Source organism: Enoplosus armatus, chromosome 12, assembly GCF_043641665.1.
Source record: "Enoplosus armatus isolate fEnoArm2 chromosome 12, fEnoArm2.hap1, whole genome shotgun sequence".
Taxonomy (NCBI): Eukaryota; Metazoa; Chordata; class Actinopteri; order Centrarchiformes; family Enoplosidae; genus Enoplosus; species Enoplosus armatus.
This window is the reverse complement of record NC_092191.1, coordinates 5,434,207-5,457,281: the sequence shown is the minus strand read 5'-3', so window position 1 is coordinate 5,457,281 and position 23,075 is coordinate 5,434,207. Positions and strand designations below refer to the sequence as shown.

At 40.5% G+C, this 23,075-nt stretch overlaps 2 protein-coding genes across 3 annotated transcripts in view; one reads left to right on the top strand and one right to left on the bottom strand.

Annotated features, from left to right (window-relative positions):
* LOC139294647 (mitogen-activated protein kinase kinase kinase kinase 3-like) overlaps nucleotides 1–2,782 on the top strand; it is a 38,808-nt gene extending 36,026 nt beyond the window's left edge. For both annotated transcript variants that reach the window (XM_070916570.1, XM_070916569.1), the window contains 2 exons: nucleotides 370–425; nucleotides 1,425–2,782. In XM_070916570.1, the coding sequence (XP_070772671.1) occupies nucleotides 370–425; nucleotides 1,425–1,512 (144 nt within the window). In that variant the 3' untranslated portion in view covers nucleotides 1,513–2,782. The remainder of the gene's footprint in view (nucleotides 1–369; nucleotides 426–1,424) is intronic.
* Nucleotides 2,783–8,127: 5,345 nt separating this feature from the next.
* On the bottom strand, nucleotides 8,128–21,978 carry arhgef33 (Rho guanine nucleotide exchange factor (GEF) 33). Its single transcript, XM_070916600.1, has 17 exons — nucleotides 21,927–21,978; nucleotides 18,871–18,908; nucleotides 16,537–16,701; nucleotides 15,915–16,036; nucleotides 15,538–15,686; nucleotides 14,893–15,015; nucleotides 13,989–14,115; nucleotides 12,984–13,116; nucleotides 11,372–11,479; nucleotides 11,151–11,243; nucleotides 10,812–10,960; nucleotides 10,619–10,708; nucleotides 10,314–10,492; nucleotides 9,265–9,725; nucleotides 8,940–9,164; nucleotides 8,471–8,613; nucleotides 8,128–8,251 (listed from the first exon to the last, which is right to left on the bottom strand). Exons 1-17 carry the CDS (start codon nucleotides 21,976–21,978, stop codon nucleotides 8,128–8,130), a joined length of 2,481 nt encoding a protein of 826 aa, XP_070772701.1.
* Nucleotides 21,979–23,075: the final 1,097 nt, after the last annotated feature.

The following is a 23,075-nucleotide window of genomic DNA, read 5'->3' as shown; positions in this document are numbered from 1 at the left end:
AGCTGCAAAATCACATGAACTAGGGCAACATTTTGATTAAGGAGGCTCCCATCAGGCTATTTATTCCACACGGCGGCTCATAATTATGGTCTGTATGACATGAACATACATAAACTACATGCTGAACGCCTTTTCGTCGAGAGTTTGTAAGCTGTGTTTCAGTGACATTCACTTATTTGCCTCGCTTGTTTTTAAAGACCATGATCCACACATTTTGTTATGAATATTAGACTTAATTTGATCAGTAACCCATCTGTCAGATCCTATTTTACCGATTCTTGAAATTTAGTTACCATCCTACATTTGGACTGTTTTCTCGTGGCAGGTCTGAGCTTGACTTTGTTCCTCTCTTCCTCATTTATTCATCAGATCACCCAGGAGATCTCTGACAGCACACGCATCTTCAGACTACTGGGATCAGACAGGTGAGAACACACACACACACACCAACACATACACACCTTCTCCTCACTTCTTAAACATTAAACACACACACACACACACACTTAGGTCTCTGTTAATATCCTCTCTGATGTCTCATCACTGAAGACGTGCCGACTGTAGGGATCCAGAGGCCGAGGACAGAGGCCTCACTCGGCCCAGGTACACTCACTGCTCGCTGGCCACTGCCAGCCCAAAACACTGCCTCTTTCTGTCGGGATCAGGAGCTTTAAGACTGTCTGAGAGGAAGAGAGAGTGTGTCTGAGGAAATTCCGCAAAGTTTTGGGGGATTTAACCTGTTAAGTCATGACAGTATAGACACCAAAATCATCATCTTTGTCTGGTCTGATGCTGCATGCTAACAATATTTTTAGCTTAAACAGTCGGACATTTTTTTGAAATGATGAGTTTTAGCAGCTCTGAAGTCAGATGTAGTAAATTCTGTCAGTTTTGTGTCAGAGATTTGCACAAAATTACCAAGAACTACTTTTGTATGGACTGGATAATTTTGGTGTCTATTATCTCCTTACTGAGTCCCTTCAAGTTATGATGTGTGAATGTGTGTGCCTTTGGGTCCCTGTTAAAACAGTATTAACAGCGTTCTCACAGTTTTCCTCAGGGTAAACAGAGTGTACTTTGTGAAGGGCTTAGTGTCAATTCCCTCTGCTGCCTTTTTCCAAATAACAGGGCTTTTAAAAGCTTGGACCATATCCTTTGTGGGTTGCTTACTGACTGTACATATTGCTACAATAAATCTTTACTCTGGGTCTTTACTATGTCTTCACACTTTACATTACTCAGTGTTGCATTTATTTTTCTCAGAAAACTAATAACATGGCTGAAGCAGACTGCGCTGTTCTTTTGTCCAGGATTTAAAGGCGAAATAAAGACCCTTGAAACTAAATGGATGTTGTATGTGTGTGTGTGTGTGTGTGTGTGTGTGTGCGCTTGTGCTTTTGGTTGTGTGTGTGTTTGTCTTACAGGGTGGTGGTGCTGGAGAGCAGGCCTACAGACAACCCTACAGCCCACAGCAACCTCTACATCCTGGCAGGCCATGAAAACAGCTACTGAGACATACACACACACACACACACACACACACACACACATACACACATAAACACACTCTCTAAACAGCCTACCACTAATGCAAACAACGGAGCGAGCAACCGGGAGACACACTCAGCCCAACCCTACCGCTAACCCACCCAACCTCCTGTCGGCCGTTCGTGGGTGCAGATGTGGATTCCCAGTTGCAGACGTTTAAAATGCACCGCAGTGTTACATGTGTATTAGCTAGGCGTGTCGTAGTAGGCAGTGGGTTGCGGATAAGTTTCTGACAGGGCGAGGGAACTGGTCTGAGGCCAGTTTGGGTTGAGATAGCCAGGGGAATCTCTTCTCTGCACCTTTTATAAGAGCGACTTCAACCCAGAATCCTTCCTGATACCATCCCACCTTCCCCTGCATACTGCACACTGGGGAAAACCGCATCCAGCACAGAAGTCTGACTTCAACACTACTTCTACTACTAGTTCTACACATAATACTACTACTGCTACTGCTACTTGCGCTAAAGCTTCACAGAAGAGCCATCTTGCACAGAAAACCTTTCTCTCCCTCATCGTCCTTTCCTCTGTCTCCCTCTTCCTCTTCCTCTTTCCTGCCTTTTTTTTTTTTTAAAAAACTACACCTTTATTTATTGTGGCATGATGTAACTTTAATAACCAGGATGGCTTTCCTGTTTTATTTGTTTTTTAAAAAAGGATTAAAAAAAGAGAAAACAGACTAAAAAGCTTCGCCACCTCTGCTAGCATCGAATTCAGACACCCGTCACCACACCACACAAGTGCTTAATTGACCTCTATTTAATTGTTGTAAATATAAATGTAGTATTTTTTTGACAGAGACGAACACTAAAAAGACTGGTCATGTAGATAGGTGTGTGTATAGTTGCTCTGTACAACTGTGGAGACAAACAGAGAGACAGACAGGCGTGGGGGATTGACAGGGCAGTAAATTCACTTCCTAGTTCCCTGATCATGTGACGAGGGTCCGGAAGCAAAGACCCCTGCAGTCTCCTCAGGTGGACAGCTTTAGTTATCTGATATTACTCTAATAACAATCTGGAGCTCAGGATTGGACTGAGCAAACACAGGAAGCAGCACTGATTGGTCATTTTCGTTTTGCATGCGTCACCATCGAATCTTCCTGCTTGTTTGCACCATAGCAACAGTCGTCAGGGCAGCGGCCATTAGGAGTTCTGTTCATTTAAGTTTCTCCTGTTTTGACTTCATCCCTTTTCAGTTTTTTAAATTCTGTTTTAAGCTTCGTTTTTTTTCTGTAATGCCATTTTTTTTATTGAACCACTGGTGTTTAAAATTTGCACAGAGAAAAAGGTATTTGACAAACAAATGTGATGTCATTATAATATATGACTGTGTGTGTGTGTGTGTGTGTGTGCGTGTGTGTGTGTGTGTGTGTGTGTGTGTCTGTGTGTGTGTGTGTGTGTGTGTGTGTGTGTGCGTGCGTGCGTGCGTAGACATGCACATACAAGTGCATCATGTGCAGATTTGGTCTTTAACAAGTGACACATGAAAAGAGCACCAACAGATATTAAAAAAAAAAACAGGAAAAAAGCTGGATTTACACAGAAGGAAAAGTAATATCTATTTATGCGGTAGACCTGGTGTATATTAGCCGTTATATTAGCCCTCATTTCTAGCGTTAAATTGAACTTCTGTGGAATTCCACATGGGTGGAGTTGTTCTGTTAAAACAACATAAAATTGTTGAAATGGTTTGATGTATTTTACTATGATCTGGGACTATTGCGGCAGAAAACTCCTCCCATATGGTACTCCAAAGAGGATAAAACAAACGCTAATAATGATTTTAAAATACTGCTTGAAAAAAGATCTATTAAGCTAGGACACAATCACACTTAGGCCAGGTAAAACGTATTTACTGTACAGAGTAAAATATAGAGCTAAAGGCCCAACGCCCATTCTTAGCTAGCTAACTCTTAGCTAGCGTCTGTTCTACTAGCCTCCAAAACAAAATTGATTTTCTCATAGAAGAAATTCTAAGAAGCTTAAACAAGATTCTGGGCAAATAGGTGTGTACTGCTATGCTGGACACATTGAACACATTGTCATTAAAAAAACAATTAGTTAGCATTAAACATCTCTTGAAGAGCGCTGTCACAGTTGTTCAATGCTAACAAAATAGTTGTTAGCTTCTTTTTTATCTTTGTTAAAATAATGCGTTTTATTATTTAGTACAATAGTAGATACCCATTTAACTTAGATTATGGACAGAAAACTTAATTATATGAATTAATGAAACACATTGAGCAATTAAAGCTAGTAGAACAAAAGTTAGCCCTGAAGCTAGCCCAGAAGCTAGCCCTGAAGTGGGGCGGGAAATTCAATTTCTGTGTAAGTCCAAATGTTTTATCCATTTTAGTCATATTTGGAGAAGTTTTTAATTTCAGCCTTCATTGCTGTGATTTTTTAAAGGCCGACATCTGTATGAGAGATCACACTACATGCATGTAGATGTGCACTGTAGAGTCTACATGTGGCAGTACACTACCAGTCTTTACAAGCTGTGACACTACAGGTTGCTTCAGAGGACGTGAACACTAGTTTAGCTGAACCTAATTTAGAAGCCATCGCTAAACCTTAAATCTGACAGAGCTGAAATGTTTGGATTCATCATCGCTTTTTTTTTCCGCATTAATTTCTTCACTTTCTCCATAGAAATACGCGTATAAGCTTATAACAGAACCAATCAGCTGCGAGACGAACAAAAATGCAATATATATACAACCTAAAACAACACACGTGCAAGACTGTTGAACTACTTAAAAGTTACTTAACTGCTCTTCACATGCAGCATTGAGTGACTTAATATGATGACAGAGAAGTGATTACTGATTACCACTATGGTAAAATCTCTAAATTTGATGGGAAATGTGGTGTTTTTTAACACCAATCCCCAACCCAAAGTGACCCAACACTGGACTATAATATTACAAAAGCAGACACAAGATTTAAAGATTTAAAATGTCATCAGTCTGTGACAACAACGCTGAAATCCAATTGACACAATGTGAACGGGAACAATTACAGTATTGCCTTTTAAAGTGTTATAGCTGTCTATGGAGTAACTTGAAAATGTGTTAATGGACGACAACATTGCAGCTCTGTATAGACGTGTCGCTGAATGTTGCTAAGGTGGTTATAAACGGGACATGTCGCCATGTTGTTGCCTGTTCCTCCTTGACCTCTGATGACCCTTTCATACAGTGATTTCCACTGCTCAGTAAGTGGATTTGTCATAATCCAAACACTTTTTTCATCAGTTTACCAACATGGCAGTGTGTCCCTCCTCTTACCATTCAGTGACAGGAACGCCCCTGCACACTATTTCACATGTTTTCACGGGGTTTATTTGTGGATAAACAGATTATCTCACTGGATTCCAGCTCCTGATGCTTTATTGCATTGTTGTGAAGTAGCTAAAACAAGCATAGTGTGGTGAAGTGTAGAGAGCTTGAATCCACTGTGAAGATATCATTCGCCTATGCTCACTTTCCTTGTATAAAATGCCCACAGAGTGTGTAAAACAAATGTCAGAAATATTGATCATCCAAGATATTAAGACGGCGCACTTAATTGCCATGTAGTACGTTTAGAGTGGAAAATGTATGCCTTCATAGGACTCTGATGGCTGTAATTTGACCATAAATCAGCTGTAGAAGAGATAAATGTCAAGTCAGTTGAACTCTACTGGCAACAGCTGGGGTTGATCCACTCTCAGGGCAAGAAATGAGCTCAAACCAGGAAGGAAAATAAAATGAAAGTGAATCACCACCCTAGATGAGCGATTTAGCCCCGATCGTGCTAATACATGTGCTTCTAGCCAACAGCCATTAATACAAGTGTCATAGTTTCAGTGCTGCAACCAAGTTTTATTCACACAGGTTATTTAACATGTTTTCTTATCAGTTTGTTCATTCAGTGTCATAAAGATATTCGTTCTACCACGTATACTAAAGAGCCTCACTTTGACATAGTCAGCCTTTAAGCCTAATTAATCACGTTTCATATTTAGGCTCAATTGCTTGATAGATCAGTGAATGTCAGCAGCCCTGCATGACCAAACTTGTTGCCCGTTCATCATAAATTTGGAAAACATTCCTTTACATTAGGGCTCGGTTGATGTCAAAGAACATAACATTTTATATTTTCAATCTCATGCCAAAATATGTTGTTGAAAATTTGTATGGCCAAATTTAGATTAGTCTACCTCGTGGTATGTCCTAGATGAAAAAAAAACAAACACTATGTCTGATTTGAAAGACAGCCGTCAACAGCGTATAACAAGGTTAGTCTTACATGTTCTCTGAGACTCGTTCAAATGTCTGTGTCCTCTCAGTTGACGTACGTAAATGAACAAAAGTTGAGAAATCAATAGTCGTTACTAAATCACACGAAGACAAAGTGAATGAGAGATTCCACTCAAAATGACTAAGGGTTTTTTTTTGTTTGTTTTATGTTTTCTTGGTTTCTTTGTCTAAAATACCCAGTTTCTTTGAACCTATTTTTAACTCTCAAGCCCACAAAAAAACCTAATTCTGTATCATAGCTGCGCATCTAAAATCGTGGAAAGTACGTATTGATTTAGTTAGTCTTAAAATCTCATACCATTATCATTATTCTGTTGGGTTCATAACTTTTAATTTTGGGGAGAAACTGTTCCTTTTGCAGAGTAACAAAGTAAGTTTCTGTTGGATTGAATGATGCTTCGATGACTCCTAGATACTGCTGTCATGGACACAAATTGAATCGATATTGCCCTAAAGCAGGTGCCATCATGGCCTTCTGTTGTGGGTTTTGCTGAAATTTTAAAAAGTGTGTTTGTGTTTCATCACTTCAATTACTCCTAGGTCAAATCACATGTGAATTTGATTGGGATTGTTTTAAGATGATGTGGGCTCCAGATATTTGGATTTCCTGAATGAGACACTGATGAGTTATTTGCAAAAGCTGTGTGATCCCAGGTCTCCTCCCAGTACACAACACAATACGTCTCCTCTGTTCTGTCGCTATTACATCACCTTTGTCTTTTGTTTGCATAATGCAATGCACACGTTATGAAATGTATATAGTGTAAAATAAAAATGGGTTTGTTTTACATACTGTATAATTGCCTATATTTTGGTTCAGAAGTGTAACAGATTTATGAGATGACAGGTTAACACATTAAAAAGAAGGAACTCAACCATTTGGTGTCCTGTGGTTATTTCTGATGGGCTGTAGAGTGGAAGACATTTTGACACGTCACAGTGGGAAAAGAAGTGTAAAATATTAAATTGATGATGGCTGAATTGCGGTTAGCTGCTTTGGTTCCAGGGTCCTGGTATTGTGCATGCTGGCTCACAGTCACGCTCACTGTCATGGCATTGGGACACTTATATTTTATATTTTAAACCTGTCATGTGAATTATTTTAACAGGAGCATGTTTTAACTTAATAGTTGGCCTTGGACCAGTGGTTCCCAACCATTTTGGCACGTGACCCTTAAAATGAAGCAATATCCACTCTGGCCAAAGACTGAAACGTTGAAGCAATTAATCTGCTGATAGCTTCATTTGAGACGTGTCCTGCCATTTATAACAACTTCCCCGTCCAAGTGTAGTCCATTCTCATTTCTGTGACCCAAAATCACAAAAATGTCTCAGAGGAGATCCAGCCTACGAAAAAGTCATATTTTAACAACCTTGTCATTCAAGGAACCAGCTGAGCAACATAACACATTTTCTTTATTGAACATTCTTAGTTTCTCTTGATTGTCACATTCATCTCTTAACAAAACAACTCAAAAAATACTCATACACATACAATCAGGTTTGTTCTCCTGAGTAAATGCACAATGTAATAATTTCTGGTTATAGCTGAAGACATTAAGCAAATTGATAGAAAGTGAAAAGAGTGAAACCCTTAACAAAGCCTGCCAATATAAATATCGAGGTTTGCACAGATTTGAAAAGAAAGGAGTTAGTTATCTGAATTTTTCTTTAGAAACTGGAGGTAGAGCGGAGCTATTTACAGTGTGGGGATGTATAGTGCCAAACTACGCCCTCTAGTGGTCAGGTTTGTAACCACATCTTGACATCTTATTTGACAAAAACTTTAATTTGGTCCTTAACTGCAGTTTTATTTAATCTAAGATGGCTCAAAACAAATGAAATCTAAGTCACATTGCAACCTTAACCTCCTGTGTCATGTTGGTGTGAGCAAGTGATACTGGACTCTTATTATTGCTAAGATTACAAAACAACACAGAACATGAGCAAGAGTGCAACCGTCAGTGCTATTTTGTTAAAAAAATAGTGTCCACAGAACAGCCATGTTAAGTGCTTTCCCTCATTATGAGGGCGAGGGGCAGGATTTTGTCTTTCAAATACAACTCACATTTATACTTGGAAATGACTAGAGGAAATGTTGCTTAGTGAAATGGTTTATACTTGTACAGCATTTATATAGCAGTTGTAAATGTAAAAAAACAAAAAATCATGTTGTACTTGTACAGTTTGTGTGTATGCTTAAACATGCATGTGTTTTATATTTGATCAGTCTGTGACAGTGTCTGTGTGTCTGTGTGTGTGGTAGAGTGGTCTTCATACAGCTGTGCCACGGTTTATCTCCAGATGTACCAGTTTGGGTTTCCCCGGTGTCTCGTGTTCACTGTTTTGGTTTTCTGGTGTTTTCTCACCACCCTTCTCTTTCTTCTCATCACCGCTCCTGTGAGAAAGAAGGTGCAGTTTGATTCTTCCATGTCCAACCCATGAGTGGTAATATTTTTAGCATTTTCCATAAAAGCTGCTGCTTTTGAAGGTTTTCTTTGTGGCTTTACTGACACATCAGAGGTGCTTTTCTTTCAATTCTCCCAGAAATTCTTGAAAGCAACTATGTTATCAAGTCATTCATGAGCACGTTTCCATGAAATATTATCATTCTTACTTCTTCTTGAAGAGTTTCTTGAACGAGCTCCTGAAGCCTCCTTTGTCCTGCTTGCGACTCCTCTCGCTGAAGGGGGTGTGGCTGTTTTCCTCTGCCCCACCCCTCCACTTTGACTCATCCCCCCATGATTGGAACCCGGAGTCCTGGTGGGTTTGAAAACAACATATTTACTTCAACTATGGTTTTGATTATATTAGGTACCATTCATAGTGTTTCTGTCTCTATAAGACCATGATGGTCGTATATACAACTGAGAAAAGGATCGAGGGCATTGCTTGATTTTAAATGTTGTTGTTGAGTTTAAAAAGAAAGTGGGGAAGAGGATCTGTCTGTGTCTGACTAATGCCTATTTGTTGTTGGGGTGATCAGCAGTTTTGTGGCCTGCCAAGGTGTCCTTGAACAAGATACTAAATCCCTACAACTCTGAGTCAGAAGACATTAATTTGTTCACATCTTCGCTGAAACTCACAATGCTGAGCAGCCCATGAAGATCATCGCTCTGTTTGTCGGTATCCACTCTGTTCCCTGGGGGGCTGTGGACCTTACGGGACGGGGTGGGACACCCTTTGCTGCCCTTACTGCCCTGGCGCTCCAGCTTGGCATGGCTGCCAAGTCCCACCCTATGGAGGTGGTCTGATAAAGGACTACCATCCAGACCACTAACTGTGTTGTCCATCTGCAGTCCGTTCAGTGACTAGAAAGCAGAGAAGACACATGTTGATTTTTACACATTATTATTATTACAATTATTTGAGAATCTTTATCTCTTTGTACATAAATACAAATAAGCTCACCTTGCTCTTACGCTGGCTGGCCTGAAGGGGGCGATGCTGATTGCGACGCATCATTACAGCTTCATCCGGAGACACGCACCCTCTGTTGGGTACTTTGTTGTAACCATTTCCCTGGCTTCCACCGTTGCCAAAGATATCCCGGGTTTTCGGCACATTTGCTGCCATCACGTGATGTGATGCTGAGGGGGCTTTGGGGCACTTCACAAAGGCAATGTCGATGGAGGAATCTGAAGAAGCAGAGGAGCAGCGGTCGAACATGGAGACATCATGGAGGGAGCCCCCATCCTCTTCATAGAGGCTCTCCATTCCTGGGGGTTCTGGAGGGAGAAGGAACTCTCCGAGGGCATCGGCAAGAGCAGAGCCCGGTTGAACATGACGGAAGTCTGCAGGTCTGGAGGGCAGATGATGCTGGTAAGACATGGACCTCTCAGATGCCTCACTCTCTGGGATACTGCCAAGACCTGAAAGCCAAAGGTTGGTTGACTGGTTGACTGATGGGACAATTGTCCCAGAAGCATTTAAGTGACATGGGTTGCACGTCTGTTTCTGACGAATCCCTACATGGGATACACAAAGTGACATCATGAAATAAACAAAATAAACAGAATGATTGCAAACAGGGCTACAAAGCCTGTAGATATGACATGGGATAGATACCTCGGTGCCACGGTTACCTACGAGTGTATCCAGTATCGTTGACCCAGGACACTGTGACCTGTGTCCTGGATTTAAGGGATTGATTCGAGTCAGGTTATTAACAAATTTTCAGGGGGTTAGACTTTGGCATAAGACTAGGCAGACCTTCCTTTACCAGGGTGGACCAGGGTTAAACCCCTGCTGGTCAGATTGTGAGTTTCAGAAAGTTACAGAAATTACTTTCAGATGCTGTTCGACAATCTGACAAGCAGTTAATTTGAAGCATACTGACGCCTCCCGAGATCAACCTAATAAATCTCACGGCATTCCTGTCGAAAGTAGAACGTCTAATCAATCAGAAACCACAGAAAGATCATCCGTGACAATAACCAGAAGCCTCTGTTACCACAGACCTGTTGGTTTGTGGTTCCGTGAGTCCAGGTCCGGGCTGAAGAACTGGAGTTTGGAGGGCCACTCTGTGTCGTAACAATGAGTTTCGGGATCCTGGTCCCGATTCCAATCCTGGAAACGATGAGACTGGATCTGCTCCAGGAGACACTGCTTGCTCCGCCTTACCTGGTTAGCATGTTCTCTGTGAGGGATAGATGATTCATTTAAGGGGACTCATCAACCCTATGTCAAGAAGCAGCAGGCAGCTTTTTACAGCAAAAAGCTCTGACAAACTCACTGTATGCTACCTGAATATAAAAATACTCACAGCATGGCACTGCTGCAAGGGTACGGTGAGCCAATGTTGTTAGCCTGAATCCCACTTTCCACAGTCTTTAACAGCTGTTTCATGGTAGACCTGCAGGGCAGAACACTGCTTTGTGTTGGTTCAAACAGTGAGATTATGTCTTGGTGTACACACATGCATGTAATGTTATTTTTTGTAGAGTGGTAATCCTGACCTCTTCACCTCCTTGCGGTTGTGCAGCAGAAGCTCCTGGTTGTGCTGGAGGAGGTGGTGGTACTGAGCTGTGAAGCACCTGAACTGCTGGATGCACACCAGCAGCAGGTAGTAGTCTGGATGCTCTGCGTCTGTCTGCCTCAGCAGCCCCTGCGCACACACACAGATACATAACTTACTTATTTATGTTCACACATCTTTGAGCCGATGCTGTCTTCAGAGTCATCAACATCAATGAGATATTAAACACATCTTTCTGTTTTGCTGTGTGATCATCTTTCTTTCTTTATGTATCATCTAAATGTGTGTGTGTGTGTGTGTGTGTGTGTGTTAATCTAACCTGTAGCAGCAGCAGGTACTCAGGGATCCTCTGAACCGGCTGAAGGAGCAGAGTGTGGAGGGAGGGTTTGGATTCGTCACCGGTTATGTCACTCTGATAGAAGCGCCGTGTGACCAATCAGAGCCAAAGGGCAGCACAGGATGGAAAGACAAAACCAGTTAGTGCAGCAGGTGTAAGCAATGTGACATGTCATATCATCACGTCCCTTCCTTTTCTGTTACCTCCAGGAATGCAGAAGATTTCATGGAGCTGGAGGCCAGCATGGTGACAACTGACAGACAGTCTGGAAGCTCCTCCAGGTAGGACACGTAAAAGTCCAAGAAATCACTCTGTAGGGAGACAGAGTCAGTCTGTTGTGACTGATTAGACCTTGGACAGCAGATCATGTAGCCCGTGTGTGGATAGAAAAACTATAGTAAGCTTCCAGCTGTTATTCAAATTAGCCATTCACATGTTGCTGATTTAAATTTAAATTCATTAACTGCTGAGGCGAGATATTTTTAGGACCTTCACCAGCAAAATCTATAATTTTCAGTTCACATTAAATATAAGCACATACAACAAACTAAACAAATGAAACAAGCAAAACATTCTTTCAAAAAAACAGTATGAATGACATATTTTGATATAATAGTTTTAAAAAACCTTGATAAGCTTTTAATTAGAGGATTCCTTTCATTCTTTTCCGTCCTCAAGCTCTCAGGCTGTCGGTGTGTGAGGACCCACAATGCTTTGTGAACCTGCGTTTATATTTTCTAAATAGGTAGGTGTTCTTACCAATTACTGCATTTCCTCCCATTCACTCAGAGCCAATTAGCCACACATTGGCTTTAATAGAATAGACTCATTAGCTTCGGTGTGTTGCGTCTGCTTTTAGCTTTCAGCCGGAGTTTGGCCGTCACTAGCATCTAGAACCTTTCTTGTCCTTTCAGTAAAGGATTTTTAGTACTTTAAATCCACACGTCCCTGAAACGTGTTTTTTGTTTTTTACACTACTGACATTATTGTGGCAAATTGAATTCCTTTTGTCTGACTGGATGTCCCCTCAAATGGAAAAGGAAGTCCTGAAGTGCACTTCTTTATGTATTTTTTATATGTAAAAATCATTACATTAGCATCACCAATATAGGATCCCTGTGTGTAATTTTGTCAACTAAAGACAAGGATACTTTTTTTGCAGTCACTTATTTTGTACACTGATAACAAAATCACTTTGTCTTTGTTGTTGTCTTTGTACTACATCTGTATTCCGGCTGTCAATGTGGCTCTGCTGGAATTTGACATTTCATTTAATGTCTGTCATGGCTGCCAAAGCGATTCAGATTCATTAGAAATGGCAAGTCACAAGACCGAACCTTTTGACCCCTCCACATTAACTAGCCTGGAACAGCACTGAGCATTGTGAATGTCAAGTTTTTGATTTACAGTGTAAACTGGAGGTCCAGATCTTTTAATATAATATGGTTGTTAAAATACCCACAGAAACAACAGATCTATCAGCAATGTGTCAACAAGATGCTGATTCAACTCTGTGGTCATTTTGGAGGCTGTGGTTTGTGTATTGAATTGCATTATACCAAAAGATCCATATCATATTTATTCCACAAGGGTGAAAATATTACAAAAATTTGTGAGACAGTGCAAAGAAGGGAAACTATCGCAGGGATACAGAGCAAAGTTTGGATGACAGCTGAATATTGTTTGATGAACCCAATGTCAGGTAGAAAAAGAGAAAACATTTCCCAGTATAGTTTGATGTTCATGCATCTGTTTTAGTGCTAATTTGATCGGATGCCCAGTAGTTCATACAAGTTACACTATGTATGTCAATACCTCTTTGCTGGTGAGCCTCATAAACACATCCCCCATGATGCCTTGCCACTGGCTCTTGAGCACACGTTCCTGGAGAGTGTGGAGGAGCTCGAGGTGCTGCTGGATCAGAAACCTTAGAGAGCTGGGGAACGGACTAAAGACAGCGAGAGGGTAGAGATCAATTATAGGGAGTACTTGCTTTGTATTAACATCGAACAAGTGAAGGCGTAAAAAAATAATAAAATAAGAATGAAACACGTTCTTCTCTCACAGAAAAATCACATTAGAAAACACCACGTGAAAACGATTTTAAAGCACGTGTTTTCACATTACATTTTAGAAGTGAAAATTTCAAATTGTTTTCTAATTTTTTTTCGCCTTTAAAATTGGATTATTGCATGAAATCTGGCCTTCCTGTGGAGAAGAGACGACGGAAAAAAACAAGTAAGGATGCATTTTCAGCTACCAGAACTGGCTCGTATACAGAAGTAATGGCAAACAACCCTCATGGCTGTACTTTCGTGTAATATAATAAACCTTCTGACAGTTATTGAACCATTTTATGTGACAGACATCTGACAACAGGTAAAACAGGTTAAAACAAATGCAATCATTTACAAATACCATTCAGGTTCAGCATTTGCAACTTTTCATTGGTGCTTCAGGTCATTAGGAACACGTGTGCTGAAGCTAAACATTGATTACATTAGCAAGCTGTGTGGAGTCTTTTTGAAAGAGCGTCCTCTCTGTCTCACTGGTGTTTATAACCTGCTTTTATTTGATTAGTTTATTTCCTGTTCTCTCCCCTCACTGTAAGCTCTCAATTTAGATCAGTGATAAAGTCTAAATTGAGAGATTTGATCTGTGTGTGTGTTTATGTGGATGTGAGTGAGACAGGGAGACGGACAAAGAGAGAAATGACTGTTTAATGTCTGTTTTTGATGTCCAGGTGAGATTTCGTCATATTGACCCCTTGTCAGTTTTGTCAAACTGATCTCAGTTGTGTTTGTGCGTCCGCAGGCTTACCGTTTGTCTTTGGGAGTGAGAGCCTCTGATCCATTAAAGGAGATGTTGGCCTTCAGTAACAGAGACAGGTGGGACACATACACTCTCTCTGACTCCAGCAGCTCCAGAGCAACTCTCTGTCTCTTATCTGCACACACACACACAAACACAATATAAGTCAGAACTATGTTGAGTTAAGTCGTGTGTAGCTTTCTTATTCACTGCAAAGGCCTGATGAGAGTTAGATCGATACCACGTTCATATCTGTCCATTGAGTTTGAAGTCTGAGCCAGGGGACAGTTAGCTTAGCTCAGCATACAGACTGGAAACAGGGGGGAACAGCTAGCCTGGCTCTGTCCAAAGGTAACATATCCACCAACTAGCAGCTCTGAAGCTCTAAAGTTTAAAAATGTGTTTTTCGTTTCATGTTTACTATTTCTTAACATAGTGACTTGTGGGAGCCTCCTCTGGTTGCCTGGCAACCTTACAGTGACAACAAAACTCCAAGAAAAAGATATAACTTCACAGCTTTACAGGTGCTAGTAGGTGGATATTATCTTTGGACAGAGCCAGGCTAGCTGTTTCCCTTTGTTTCCAGTCTTTATGCTAAGCTAAGCTAACTAGCTGCTGGCTGTGGCCTTACATTCAAAGGACAGATAAGAGAGTGGCATTGATCTTCTCATCTAACTCTTGGCATGACAGCGAAAAGGCGTGTTTCCCAAAATGTTGAACTATTCCTTTAATGAATGGGCGTGTAATGTGTGTGTTTGGGCATTAGTGAGCAAACTGTAAGTAGTAGCGTTAGCAACATTACTTGCAGCAGCACTAGCACTGGTAGTAATAGTAGCACTTGTAGTGGTTCTAGTGGTAATAGAAGTGCAGCAGTAGTATTATTATTAGTTGCATTAACTCATATATTTCTTACTATTTTCAGTCGGGCTGTTGGGTGTCTCTGTGTCGTCTCTGCTGTTCTTTCTCTCTCCCCACGCTGAAGATTTGGATGGACAACCTCTCTGCTGCTGCTGAACCTCCTGCTCAGAGGTAGAGGCTGCAACACACACACACACACACACACACACACACACACACACACACACACAAATGTGAGTAAATGACTCATCAGAATCAGAATCAGAATCAGAAACACTGTATTGATCCCCGGGGGGAAATTGTACAGTGCTAGTGCTCCCATTCAAGCAGCATAAATTTTGAAATAAGTATGTACAAAATATAAAAATAAGAAACAGAAAATAAAATATACACATTTACAATATTTAAGTAAAGTAAAAAATATATACAACAGCAATGTATATGTATGTCTATATATGTATATATATATATATATATATATATGTATGTATTGCACTTAGTCAGTATATGTGTATTCTGTTTATTCAGAGGGAGGAGTTGAACAGTTTGATGGCCACAGGCAGGAATGATTTCCTGTGGCGCTCAGTTGTACATTTGGGAGGAATGAATGACATGGATCTGCCATTTGTTATTCTTCACTTCAACTTCTTCCTTTCCAGTTTAGTGGGTAGACGTGAATGACAAACACACATAGACTCACTCCGTGTCGATGTGGTGCTCCTCTGTGGAGACGCGCTATGTGGCAGACTGGAAAATAAGTGTTGAATAACACTGAGGTCTGACTGGCTGGGCACACAGATGTGTTCATCCGCTGATGCCGTTAGCACATCTGCCTTGGAGCTCTCTCTGCTTTTGGACCAATCAGCAGTAGAAGGAGAAGTAAAAGAAGATAAAAATGATTTGCCAAGTTACACAACACAGTTTATGATTTTGCATTTGTTTGGGGAGATCAGCTCAGGAAAGATTAAACTGTAACGATCTGTCTTTACAAGTAAAGATAATCATAATGTATTCTGTGGATTAAACAAATGTGCGCGTATCTACGGTACATCTTTATTACGCATGTTTCAGCCCTACCTGTGTGGATGAGAGAAGATATCTTTGGTGTTTTCTGACTGCAACAGTTCGATCCTCTTCTGTACTTCTCTCTGTCTGCTGGACACATCTGTTATGTGGAACAACGCCACATTCAGCTCCTCCTGCAAGCAGATTATACCAAGAAACTGCATTAGTGTAACTGCTGTAAACTGATGAGTGTCTGTGCTGCATTTTACACTGTGAGTCTTTTATAGTTTTGTGACGTCAGATTACTAAAACAGATAAATATTAAATAGATAAATATTCATTAAGACATGGTGGAATTTATGGGAAATGTATTCTTCTTGTGTGCACAATCTGTGGTGTGATAATCATGATAAATATGATACAACTTTTATTATACTGGTGGCATGTGGGTGGGACGACGTACATGTCGGTCAATGTTTCCTCTACTGTTGAATAGCAGTGAGAGTGTCTGAGAGAGAGATGCCTTTCTATCTAATAAATGAAATTAGTTTACAGTTTCACCAGAGTTCCAGTCAGATGTCCTAAATTATGTTACAGCGGCCTCTCCACCTCACCAAGAATAGACTCTGTGTGTGTGTGTGTGTGTGTGTGTGTGTGTGTGTGTGTGTTTGTGTTTTCACTGCGTCTCCAGCACCTTGAAAGTGTTGAGCGAGTTCTTGAGGCTCATTATCTTATCATCCACGTCAGTCTGATGGGCCTGGAGCTTCTCCTCCAGGCCGTGGTCCCTCTGACGCAGCTCGCATAGCTCCGTCAGGGCAGCATGGAGCCCCTCACGCAGCTCAGCCACCAGGCCCTGCAGCTGCGTCACCAGAAAAAGAAAACATAATGTTTTCAGTGGCATGTTTTGGGGGGGGTTTCAAATGAAGAGTGGCTGGTGTTGTTGTCACCTTGTGAGTCTGTGTGTGTGTGTGTGTCATCGTGGCAAAATTTTGAGTACTTTCCCCCACTTTATGCCCCTGGCCCGCATTTGGTGTTCTTAACGGATGTTTGCACAAAATACCGTGTTAGTGTGCGGTTGTGGTCTGATTCATGAGTAGGCCTACTGAGTGCTCATGTTATAATGTAGAAATGACTACTGAGTACTCGTGTTGCGGCTGGTGTGATCCCATCACAAGATGATCTGTAGTTATTGTTTAAGTGCATTTTGTTCTCTTCTTATATCTTTATTTCCTGTCTTTAGGTCTATGAGTCTTGTTTTTCCATCATGTTTTGTGATTTTGGTGCATCTTCATTTGGGTCTTAGACTTTTGTGCAGTCTTTTATAGCAGAGAACATTTGCTTTCAACAGTCTATACTCACCTAATTTCCCTCTCCTCTTCTCATCCCTTCATCATCATTACTTCTTATATACATTGTTCAGCTTTTTCTTTTAACAAATGTCATTTCCTCGTCCTTTCTTGATGTTCTATGAGTCGTGGATTCTTTATCTGCCTCCCTTTTTCCCTGCAGTTTTCACTCATAGCTGATTGAATTTATTCAGCAGGGATAACTGAATCAGCTCGTGGGAACACATCATGGGTTGAAGCAGCTTTCGCTCGTCCAATCTTTCCATCTCTCTCTTGCTCGCTCGCTCTCTCAGTCATGTGAAAGGCATCAGACAGCAGACTGAATGGAATATCTGTCCTGTTTGCCTGCTGCTCTTCTTCCTTTCTGATGCTATCAGTGGTTGACAGTGTTACTGTACGTCTTTACACGTTGGGGTTGCAGATCTAAAGATGCTCTACAATATGAATTCCTCATAGATCTCATTATTTAATTATTTCAATTACAAGTTAAGCTAATGTTGCAGTTGATTCCTTTGAATAAGTAAATAATAGTGTAATAGTGTAAACACTAAAATGTTTATACGTTCATGAGGACATAAAGTGAATTCAAAGCTCAATTTGAAAACAATAATATTTCATTTTTGGCAACTTTTGTGAGTCATAATAAAAACTAAAAGACCAAACTTCACTCTGTTAATTTACATCAGGTCAAGTAAATCCTACATTGCGAACATATTTTGCCTGAAAATCTCATGTAAACATCTTTGTTTACAACATTTGTTAGTACACAGTTAGGCTGATATTTCTCATCCAATGTCATAAGATGTAGTGCAAATTGAAGAATTCAAGAAACATAAAACAAGCCTTCACACCACGTGCACTATGATTAGAGGAGCTTGAACACTGCGATTTCTCTGCCATGTTCCTCTCAAGCTGAGCGAACACGATTTGTAGCTTTGCTTTATATAAAGTGACACTTTTAGTAACACCTTGGAAAGCTCAACACTGTGTCTTTAACCAATAGAAATGGTCAGTCTGAGCACTGAGGGAACAGTTAATGAGAGAAATAAATACAAAAGCTATTCAGCGCTGTCAACACAGAGGACATGCAGTGTGTTCAATCATTGTGAGTTTTGAATTGGCAACAGATATTATATCATCTGTAGCTTCAGGTTGCTTGTCTGCAGTATTTGCTGTAATATAAATTTCTCATCCCGGTCTGTGTTGAAAGAAATCTCCTTTCATTTGTCAAATATAAATCACATTTGTAAAGAAGCATGTCAAGGCACAGTGAGTGTAAATATCAAGGTAGTGGATGTTGAACTGCAGGATACCATCTTCTATCCAAGAATGTCAGAAGAGAATTGAAGGCCTCACATGACTAGACTGACCTTTGACCTTTCTGTGACTTATGACTAATGACTAATGAGTTTTCCCATGAAAGATTGAAAAGAAAATGTTAAACTACTGGCTGGTGGCAGGTTAATAGCAGATTAAGAGCACAGTGAACTTCGTGAAAGCAGTTACGGTTTTCCTTGTAGAACAGTTCTACTGACAGAGGAGAGAGGAAACATATTACCAGCCTCCAGTCAAAGTGAGTGACTAACAGCCAACATTGCCCCTGGTCATTGTTCTTTTAAATTCACCCCCTTTGAGGTATTAAGCCAACTTGAGCTGAGTGGAAAGGAAGAGCCCATGATTACCTGAGCAATCTCTAGGTTTGCCTCCTCCACATGTTCTTCTTTATCTAAAAGAAAAAAAAACACAACAAAAAAACTCAGGTAGGCACCGACACAGGCAGCGATTGATTCCATTATATGACTACTTCTTCGTTCATACCTTGGAAAACAATGTGTTGTGTAAACATAAAAGCAGAGAAAAAGATCAGAGGTGGAAACTTCCACTATAGACAATGAACCTTACTGTTGTCACATGAACCTTATTCATTCAATTTAAGTCATCATCTAGTTATTTACGTATTTATCTATTTTTCAAAACCTTCACAGAATTAAAAATATATATATATACTCGAGGTTTCAAGATTCATAGAAGACTGCATGTAAAGATTCTGCAGGTGCCACATGTGCCATAATTTATAATCAGTGTTCTGTATTCATGTTAGATTCACTGTGATACCTCTGCATAAGTACGAGAGACCATAGTAGAGATGTTTATCATACTCCAGTAGCATTACTAATTCTTCCCAGAATTAATTTTGGGAGATTTCCCTCCAAATCTAACGCGTTGACTTATGTTATAAAATGCAGTGTAAAGGCTGGTTGACACCGTTGATTCAATAGATTCTTTTGTCTGCAGTAAATGCATTTATGTAAACTAACAATTAAACGGTAAAGAACATATGCTTTTTAACTCACAGAATACCTTTCACACACTCCTGGTGCATAAACCTTCTTAATTCAAGGAACACATCCCTTACATTTAACCAAAAACATTGGGAAGCATATAAACCATTATAAATTAATTTAAGATATTTTTGGGGAATTTTTTGCCTTTATTTGGTAGAGCTAGCTTGGAGAGTGACAGGAGATATGGGAGAGGGAGGGGATGACATTTAGCAAAGGGCCCAGGCCGGAATCGAACCCCGGCCGCTGCGGTAAGGACTCAGCCTAAATGGTACAGGCTCTGAGGTGTGTGCGTGTGTGTGTGCATGCATGTGACGTGTTAGAGGTAATTGGTGGTAAAAGGTGCAGCAGGGTTTATGACAAGGATGCCACAGAAGTCAAGGTTAGATCAGTGCTCAGTAGTCATGTGAAAGTGCTACACATGCCAGTCCTTCTCCATCTACACGCAAGAACAAGCATCGTTTTTATGTCCATTTTTATGACATCTTCCTATTCATTGTAAATGGGGCAGCTCCAGGTGTCTCCTGATGGAGTCACATATTCATTTCTACTGATTTCTGATTACATGATATCTCAGGAACGCCCTCAGGGAGTTTCTTCAAATTTGGCACAAACGTCCACTTGGACTCAAGGATGAACTGATTAGCATCTGGTGGTCAAAGGTCAAAGGTCCCTGTGACCTCACAAAACACTTTTTCGGCCTTAACTCAAGAATTGATTTGGTAATTATGACAAAATTTCACACAGATATTTAATGGGATCCAACAATTAAGTGATGACGTTTTTTTTATGCAAAACATCAAAAGAGCAACTTGTGACATCATAATGTCCTTTTGGCCATTTTTCAACACCATAACTCAGGACTGGTTGGCGGAGGAACATAACTGCGAGGCGGTAATTCGAGTTTATGTTTACAAAATGATCTGACTGCTGGAGGAAAGTGCTGCAAATTCAAATTTATGAGGGATTTTTAATGCAGTGCATTTTGGAACAATTCGGTGGTTGTCTAAATGCACAATGCTTCAGTTTGTAGTGGGAATCTAGAGGCTGCTGTCAACAGTTGAGAGGGTCGTCTGGAATACATGCTTTGTCAATTATGCATAATAATATATGTTAAGGCCCGCAGGCGCCATGTACCACGTATGTACTGCGTAACACTTCTTAACTGTGAAAGAGCAAAAGAAGGAATATACTGTGTCCAACAGTGGAGTCTCTCTGTCTGCAGGATATACTGTATGACAGCTTGGCTTTGTGCTTCTGGCCTCAGTTTTTACAGGCCAGAAAAAGCTGGTGTCAAGATGTCAACATTAAGCTATATCGTCCCAGAGTGACCTCGAGCTTACAGATAAAAATGGTTAAATGATTACCATCGAGAAACCAAAAGCACTGCCAGGAAAACACGTGATGTTTCTCGCAGTTCCTACTGTAACTTAATTTAAATTAATTTACCAATGACATTACAACTAATAGTATAATATTAAATAATGCCACTGCACACTGTACATGGAATCCAGTAGATTACTAAAGGATTGTGTGTTTAGCCTTTTTAAACACACCCTTTCTTGTTTTCTCCTGGAACGAGCCTGGAAGAGTAATCCTCTTCTTCTAGAGCTAGACTGATAAATCAGCCAGGTTGATATTATTGCTCGATATTAGCTTATTGCAGATATGTCTCTATCGGCGTATATGTCAGCTGGTCAGTGCAGTAGAGAAATGCTAAAGATAAATTTCACATTTTTGTAAAAGAAAAACAGATTCACAGATCCTTGTCAAAAATGCTTGTGAATGTGTTTATGTTAAGAATTAATATTGGGTGATGTATTGGTATTGGATTCTTATATCGTTATTGGCCCCTGAAATTTAATATCGGTCAGGCTCTATTTTCTATTGCATGTTTTGCTCCATCACTGAAAGTGAAAAGATAATTTCTTATATTCTTTGCAGAACTGAGAGCGCCTGTAAGACGACACTATGAAGAGTGACATCTGCAGTTGGACGAATTAAATAAATTATCCAATAAATAATCTGCGGCCATTCAAGAAAAGAAAGCCTGACTGAACATTGTACCTCAGATCCCTACAAATACTGCACATGTATGTTGTCACACATGGTGTGGTGCAAACATGTGCAAACAGAAGTAAGCTGTGAATTTAATATCCTTTGGTCTTAGGCTGTTTGTCGGACAAAACAAACAATTTGAAGACATCACCTTGGGATCTGGGAAGTTGTGATGGCCATTTTTCAGTGTTTGTTGACTTTTTACAAACTGAACAATTCATTGATTACTGGAAGACATAATTAACAAACTAATCCGTCATTACCATGACTGTTAGTTGCAGCCATGGCACAAACCAGAACCTATTTTTTTTTTCAACAGCATCTGACATCTGCTTTACCTTCTGACACGTCTTCCGTCCTGTCTTCTGTTCCTGTTTTGCCATTCTCCATGGTTAGCTATCCTGTCCGGTCTGGTCCAATCTAGTTCACAACTGTCCGGTTCCGAAGTCCTTATCCAGCTCTCGACAACTTCAGTCTGCTCCTCTGCCTTGTTCTTTTCCTCTGAACAACCCTCTCCTTTGCTGTGATCACTCACTTTCTCTCCTCCAAGGCATGTGAGTCCTATGATTTCCCTTTTACACAAAAAGGCCCTTGTCTTCGGAGAGCAGAAGGCAAAGATCAGGAGAGGGAGAGAGAGACATCATCGTACAGCCACATAATATAGCTAAGTCGTTAGATTTAAGGAGGCGTGACAATGAGGATCATTTATACAGATCAGAGTCAGCTTGAAATGGAGGCAATGCAACAAGCTGTAAACGCAACACTTAGTTGATATTATCAGCTTATAATGTTGTTGTGACGAACTGCTGCTTATTTACACATCCAGCAGACACAGAGCAACATTATCATTCATTTGGAGTTGTGTTTACGATAACTTGATTAATGTAAGTCCAACATTCACTCTTGTTTTAGCTCTAGTTTTGTTCTCCACCAACTCCTGAGAAGAATAATTGGGTCTTTGCTAAAAAGTCAGCAAAGGCAGCTTTCCTCTACTTGAATTCATGTCAGTTTTGCTTATCAACATCTCATCAAGTTGAGGTTGAAGACTACAAGTTTGAAAATGAAAAACAAATCTGGGGGTGTGGAATTGAAGAAAGAAGTGACCTTACAAGGCTTCTGTAGCCTGCTCCTTATCTCTGCTTGAGGAAAGCGGCTCGAGGCTACGTTAGCGGCTACTAGCATAACACACCGAAACTGTCAGCGATTGAGATGTATTGTGGCTAATGTAGGTGCCAAGTTTTGACAAGGTAGCTTTGTTTTGTCCACTGTCCGTCGTGCGTCCGACAATGTCGTAAATCGGTGGAGTACTCTTTAAAGTCCCCTGCTTCACTGTGTTATCTGTAGATGTTATCACACACTGTCATTTCTAATATCATGTCATTATTTAAGGTAGGTTTACATCTCCAAGGGTAATAATAAAAGTGAGGTCAGAGGTCAGGGTTGGTATGAAACAGCAACCATACCTCACTCTGGTGGAAGTCTATCTG